Raw genomic sequence first — 7,604 nt, 5'->3', positions numbered from 1 at the left:
TATGATGTCATATTTATTTTAATATTTAACTATTTATTTGTTAATTTCCAATTTAACTTTTTAGATGTAATCAATTTATTTCGTTAGCGGGAATCCATTATATATATATATTGTTTATTTATTATTTATACATAATTTCTATTTATTATTTCATGAATCCTCCTCATCTGGACTCTTTTATTCATTTTAAATGCATTTTTTTTTTGTTTATTATTATTACTACTACCATGTTATATATTTTTTTTATATTTTATATTTTACACGTCACAGTTTATTCTATGTTTGCACGGTGTATTGTACGTTTCTTATTTCATTAGGTTCCAAATGAGGAGGTTATACATTTTATTATTTTTTATTATTAATCCCTCGTTTCCAATTCAAACATTGCTTGTATTATTTTATTTAGATTTCAGCTATTACTTTCCATTTTATTTTAAATGGATGTTGGAGCCCCCCGCAGGGAAACCCCCTGAAGTAACCCCTTTAATAAAGTATTTCTAAACATCATCCGAGGCGTGTCCCATGTCTCAGCTGCCCCCCCCCTCTGGACCTCGGCCTGGGTTTTAAACACTTTTAGGGACACTTGGTTGACTTTATTTTAAGATATTTCCCCTCCCCGTGTGCCTACTAACCCGTGTGTATTTTATATTTGTTTTATATCTTACGTATTTTAACATTTGTGTTGATTTTTATTACCGGCACTTATTTTACAAAGCACTTTTATGTATTTATTTATCTTTTATTTATTCACACTAATTTTACCTGCATGCCGATTTCAAACAAAGTCAACCTCTGTACTTTTAGCCAGATGTTTTTAACCCACTTACCAGGTCTTTTACCAGATGTTGTGGGACACACCCCCGGACACCCCACCGGGGGAGACCCCTCGGGAGAGCAGGAGTACAGGTTTTAACCCCGCCGCATACGCTCTGTGCTGCAGCCGCTGCTCTCTTCTATCCCTTTTATTGCATTTTTTTTTAACTTCATTTAATTTTTTTAACACAGACCAAACAGACACACACTTTGAAGACTGGCAACCCACCTTGAAAAATAGAATCAAACTTTTTATTTCTGTATTCAACAAACAGTTTGAACTAGAACCCCTGAGTCTCTGGTGAAATAGTTTGTGATCTAAGTTCAATTTTATTTGCTATCCTGGCTCCATAAAGGATGGGACAAGCTCCCCATTGATATCAGGAAAGTAGAAAGTGTTCTGTTACAGACTGAACCCTGAACCCTAACCCTAACCCTAACCTGTTTCCACTGCACCTTTTCCCCTTCCTCACATAGCAATACAAATGTAAACTTTAGCTTGTCTCTTCTTGGTTGATTGAATTTAGTATAGGTCGTGTTGAATAAATACATTGGCTAAATGTAACAATCAATTGGATTTTTGTCGTCAAAGCCGTTCTACCGTTTTGAGCCAGTGTACTGATAAGGCGTCATGTTGAGGAGCATCCGGGTCCCACTCACATAAACCGTCGATAGGTTCGACTCTCAGAGACTCTAAAGGTGAGTTCCCTGACCGGGAATCGAACCCGGGCCGCGGCGGTGAGAGCGCCGAATCCTAACCACTAGACCACCAGGGACTGTGTTATAATCAACAGAAGAGACAATTTTGACTGAACACAGAATGCTCTTAAGATGAATCAACAGTGTGTGACTTTCTGTGTGTGAGAAACCAGAAGTCCCAACATATTTTATTATTTATTTATTTGTATATATATTACCTAAGGGGATTGCTTTTTAACTAATGTAGATTTTTAAATTAACCATTTAATTGTTTATTTATCAATTTATAATTTATTTATACTGTAGTATTTATCTGTATTATTTATTATTTATACATATTTTATTTATTATTTCATGAATCCTCCTCATCTGGACTCTTTTATGAATTTTAAATGCATGTTTTTTTGTTTATTATTATAATTACCATGTTATATATTTTTGTTATATTTTATATTTTACACGTCACAGTTTATTCTATGTTTGCACGGTGTATTGTACGTTTCTTATTTCATTAGGTTCCAAATGAGGAGGTTATACATTTTATTATTTTTTATATATTATTAATCCCTCGTTTCCTATTCAAACATTGTTTGNTGGAGATAGTTAAAAAAAAAAACATAAATAAGGTGAAAATAAGATATGAATGAAAATAAAAATTAAAAAAAGTTACATTTATTTGTTATTGGCTATAGGTTATTGGTTATGTTCACATCAGGGCCGTTTCTAGCTGTTTGGGGGCCCTAGTTTTTACAGTTTTTAACTACAATGGGGGGATTCCGAAGCCTTTAATTAAGATGATCTGTGGAGATGCATCAATCTGTTACACTTTAAGAGGAACCTGCACCACCTCTCTAGACCTCGGCCTGGGTTTTAAACACTTTTAGGGACACTTGGTTGACTTTATTTTAAGATATTTCCCCTCCCTGTGTGCCTACTAACCCGTGTGTATTTTATATTTTACATATTTGTTTTATATTATACATATTTTAACATTTTGGGTTGATGTGATTTTTATTACTAGCACTTATTTTTGAAAGCACTTATTTAATTACCTGCATGCCGATTTTAAACAAAGTCAATAGGTCCAGATGTTTTTTAACCACTTACCAGGTCTTTTACCAGATGCTGTGGGACGCAGCCTCAGACNTAGAATTTTTTATTTCAGTTGGTGTGTTCATAGGGATTTTCACCAAATTTTGGGTCGCCGGCTCCAGAATCTCTCACCAACGTCCGCTCTGTACCCTGTGCGGAGCACTACTACAAATTTTTATGAAATAATTCCCCAAATAATTCCCCAAATAACGCCCTCCGAGGTTGTAGGTAAATTTTTACCTTTCATTATTTTGATTTATATTTATTTTGTTATATTTGTTACAAATTTTATCCTTTACCACGCTAAATATTATATATTTTTTTTATATTTTATATATTAGAGGAGTAAAACTTTGGATTACTGTATTTCTTTTTTGTACGTTTATGTCACGTTTGATACTTTATTTGACACTGTACACTTTACAGACGTTTTCCGATTTTAGTATAAACGGAGGAAATTGTCCTATGCGGATTTGGTAACGAGCTGCGTCGACAAACCAAATCTTACACGTCTTAGTCAATTGGAATATGGTCAGATATTAATTTCTTCTTTCTGGTGGATAATAGTGTACGAAAAAGTCAACAACAAGTTTTTTGGTCCCAATCCCGATCCCAATCCAATTGCCTTCCCCGACGGGACCGACCTGATTGAAATACCCGGCGGTGCCGTTTTCAACACAGTACTCCGGGCGACCCAGACATGGGGTTCAGCAGTCGAGGTACACAAGCAGCTCACGCCTGCCCTACGATTCACCTCCGTCCCTGCACTTCGACAATCGCAGCCTCGGGAGGCGTCCGCCCCTTTGACACCTCGCCGTATTAACCAGTGCCGGCGTATTAACGCCGGCGAAAACGCGACCGTAACGTTGGTATGTGATTTTCTACTTAACGCGGTTGTAAAACGTGTATCTACTCCGGGTTTGCCGTTTGAGACGCACTAGACGCACACATCCCTCCCCCGCCCGGTCCAATCCCAAATCCAATGGTTGACTTTTATTTTAAGATTATTTCCCCCTCCTGTGTGCCTACTAACCCGTGTGTATTTTATATTTTACATGTTTGTTTTATTATACCAGTGGGACAGGTTTTAACCCCGCCGCATACGCTCTGTGCTGCAGCCGCTGCTCTCTTTTATCCCTTTTTTACCCTACGGAGCGCCGCACGTTCCACAAAACCCTAGCCCTAGCCCTAAGTATCCACTCTACACCCTAGGCCTAATTCCCATTACAAAACTTGAGATTAAAATGGGTTTGAAGATTTCTGTGGTCTGAGGCAGGATGCCAGAAGTAGGTTGGTATTTGGCATTGTGGCTTGAATGATGGTCTTTTTTAAAGCTTATTTCACCAAGAAGAAAAAGCTATAACTTCTGACACGTCAACAGGAAATAGGTCTAGAACGTTTTTACTTTATGAGTTTCCTCCTCATCAGCAGAATATTGAGACTATCTCTGGGACAATCTGCCACATCTCAGTCATTCTGCTCTGCGGCCAATTTTTTTGTAGTTTCTCTCTGTCTTTCACACGCTCTGTAGCACATCATCATGTCCTTTCTCTGTTTCCCTGCAGCTACAGACAAAGATGGAGTCAAATCTGACAAACATCATGGAGAACAACAACACAAATTGTGACTCCATTGATGACTTCCGTAACCAGGTTTACTCCACAGCTTACTCTCTCATCACCGTCTTAGGCTTGGTTGGGAATGGCTTGGCCCTGGTGGTGCTGATAAGAACATACCGCGAGAGCTCCCCCTTTCACGTCTACATGCTGAACCTGGGTGTGTCTGACCTGCTGTGTGTCATGACATTGCCATTGCGAGTGGTCTACTACGTCAAAAAGGGCCAGTGGAACTTTGGTGATTTCCTCTGCCGCATCAGCTCCTACGCCCTCTACGTCAACCTCTACTGCAGCATCTACTTCATGGCGGCCATGTCCTTCACACGCTTCCTGGCCATTGTGTTCCCTGTGCAGAACATGCGGCTGGTGACAGAGAACCGCTCCCGGCTGGTGTGTGTGTGTATCTGGGTCGTCATCTGTCTCTTATCCTCCCCCTTCCTGATGTCCGGTCAGTCAATGGACCACTTAACAAATAAAACCAAATGTTTTGAACCTCCAAAACCTGGAAATGTGCAGAAACTTGTCGTGCTGAACTATTTGTCTCTCGGGGTGGGCTTCATCCTGCCCTTCCTGGTCATACTGGTCTGCTACGCTGGCATTGTGCGCGCCCTGCTATACCGCAACCACACCGCCCGACGTCAGCGGGTCACGGACACCAAAGTCATCCGGATGATCGTCATTGTCCTGCTGACCTTCCTCATCAGCTTCATGCCCTACCATGTGCAGCGCACCATCCACCTGAACTCCCTGTTCAGGGAAAACGCCCCCTGCTCGGAGCAGATTGCCATGCAGAAGTCTGTTGTAGTGACACTAAGCCTGGCTGCTGCCAATTCGTGCTTCGATCCACTGCTTTACTTTTTTTCTGGAGAAGGTTTCCGCAGTCGCTTGTCCTCCCTGAGGCGGTCAATGAAGAGCAACAACCAGAACCGTATTGCCAGGATGAAGACCACCACTAACCCAGAGATTGTGGAGAACCACCAGCTAAAGGCCAGTTAAGTTACACTTGACAAAACCAGTATCATCAATCAAGAAGCTTAAGATATGATGAAATAGCTCAGGATAGTGTGTGCCCTCATTTACAACCAGGAAGTATTCGAGAGGAAACTAAAAAGGCACAGAGAAAGCTTTAACAATAAGGGCTAGTTTACTCATGAACAGAGTACTTAAACATTTCAGAAGAATCTCAGGATGTTGTTTTTCATTCAAGTTGATATTTATTATTCTAAAGAATGTATGTGTTCAATATTTGCATGATTATCATTGCAGTAATCAGTAGCAAGAAAAATACTCAATCTGTGGAATAAAAATATATAAATACACAGTGTACCAATGTATAAATGTATTGTACTGATGTCTTTTTACTTATTCGTGTACAGCACAGCATATTTTGTGCCAATGGTAATGTTGTAATGCCAATAACAATACTTTTTTTTACGATGTATGATTTTCCTTGCTTTTCATTACGACTTGTGTGATTGTGTTTTTGTGCTACTGATACTTTCTGAATATTTCCTGTAAATATGTTGATGAGGGTGAATTGTGATTTTCTGCACTCTGTACCTGGGAGTAGTTTAGCACTTTGTGAAGAACATTTATTTATGCCTTTAAAGCGATAGTTCACCCCAAAATCTAAAATCAGATGTTTCCTCTTACATGTAATGCTATTTATCAATCTAGTGTGTTTGATGTGAGTTTTTTGAGTGAGGAGATATTGCCTTTAACAACATCTTCCCCTTCTCTTAAATACTATATGGCATTCTGCTTGTGGTACTCAAAGGGCCAAAATAAGTATTATAAAAAACTTAAAGTAATGTACTTTTCAAGAAATCCTGACCTGGTTACTCAGGATAATCCAAAGACATTGTTCTGAGCGTTTATATATTTATATATATATATATTTTACAGTATTTCAAATGCGTTCTTTGCCAGTTTACTGTAAGCACAACAACCTAAAATTAAAACAATATAAATTGATATATATCAATTCAGGTAAAGGTGTTTTTTTCAATTTGCAGTGAATTGTCCGTTTAAGATGAGTTACAGTAAAGGAACCAACTGTCAAATGTTCCCCCCAAAAATCTAACTATACCTTTAAACAACTTCAATTGTACAGTCCTGTTGTTTTCACCCATGTTATGTATGATAAATATATCAATAAATCCTCCAATGCATGTCAGTTCACTATGCAATCCTCACTGTAATGTAAAGTTTATAGTGACTGCATAAAGAGTTAACAACTCTGTCCACTGGGTGTCGCTCCAACATAGCCTTTCTCTAAATGATTCAACACTGATCTGTTTCTCCATTGCTTTTTATTATTTGTCTCTATTTCTTTGAGATGAGAGAACAATGATCTGCAGCACTATAAGATGGGTTGTCTTGCATTAATTGAACAAACAAATTGAATTTGTGCTACAAGTCTTAAAGTTGCCTGGATAATATATATATATATATATATATATTTATTAACTAAAGCTATAAACATTACATTTATAAAAAAAAAAAGGGTAGGAGAATATGGTCGCCTGTCCATAACACTATAACATTCAGACATAAATGTAGCTTTCTGGTTATTTAGAAATACAAAACAACAGTGAAAGGCCCGACTACTGAGTCCGACCCTGGTGATTGGAACATAGAAGGCCACTGTATTACCGCTTCATAAACAGATAATATCAAGCACATGATGGGCTCCCTCCTACATCTGCACAAAAAGATGTTTGTTTCCGTCTACAGAGCAGGGCTATCTTAGAAATGGGAGTCTGTGGTTGCAGTGTGTGTGTACCTCACGGCGGAGATGTTAGCCATATTTGCCAGGAAGTAAGGAAAGTCCCTGCTCAATTCTTACTAATTTGTTTCTTAAAGAGGTTATGGATCACAGTGGACCCCATTGCACTGCAGGAAATCAGTAATATGTCTATTCTTTCACCTGTGCTCCAGTTTTACAACTCCTGAAGTGATTTGGCCCTAGCATTGATTAGTGTCTGGGAAAGCTTAAACATGAAGCTTGTTTGCCTTCAGGGGGAGCAGACAATGACCACCATATGAGCAACTTAGAGGAGTTCTTCAGATGAGCTGTTTTTATTCAACCTATTTCTCAGGCATTTAGATTTCCTAGATTGCAAATACCTTGAAAGGAACGAAACAGTTCTCATTTCAACACAAGGCAACTCAAAGGATAAAATACAACATTAAACCATTAATAAATAGTGCATCGGAAACACATTATAAAACGACATTTATACATTTAATATGTTTTCTTTTAAATGTTTAAATATATTTTTTAAATGTTCTATTGTAATAAATACAATCATGCTTTCCTTGAATGTGCATGAATTACATTTTTGTACTCAGGAGAGCAGCCCAACAATCTGTGAACAACAC

At 38.2% G+C, this 7,604-nt stretch overlaps 1 protein-coding gene and 1 non-coding gene across 2 annotated transcripts; one reads left to right on the top strand and one right to left on the bottom strand.

Moving 5' to 3' along the window:
* Window positions 1-1,517: 1,517 nt before the first annotated feature.
* Window positions 1,518-1,589, bottom strand: trnae-cuc (transfer RNA glutamic acid (anticodon CUC)). The gene has a single exon. It is a non-coding gene; the product is annotated as a tRNA-Glu (tRNA).
* A 2,582-nt stretch (window positions 1,590-4,171) lies between these two features.
* Window positions 4,172-6,362, top strand: LOC104965557 (cysteinyl leukotriene receptor 1). Its single transcript, XM_010794533.1, has one exon. It carries the CDS (start codon window positions 4,182-4,184, stop codon window positions 5,214-5,216), a length of 1,035 nt encoding a protein of 344 aa, XP_010792835.1. The 5' UTR covers window positions 4,172-4,181; the 3' UTR covers window positions 5,217-6,362.
* Window positions 6,363-7,604: the final 1,242 nt, after the last annotated feature.

The sequence above is a fragment of the Notothenia coriiceps genome, unplaced genomic scaffold, assembly GCF_000735185.1.
Source record: "Notothenia coriiceps isolate Sejong01 unplaced genomic scaffold, NC01 NC01_scaffold00037246, whole genome shotgun sequence".
Classification (NCBI taxonomy): Eukaryota; Metazoa; Chordata; class Actinopteri; order Perciformes; family Nototheniidae; genus Notothenia; species Notothenia coriiceps.
This window is presented reverse-complemented; position numbering and strand designations above follow the sequence as displayed.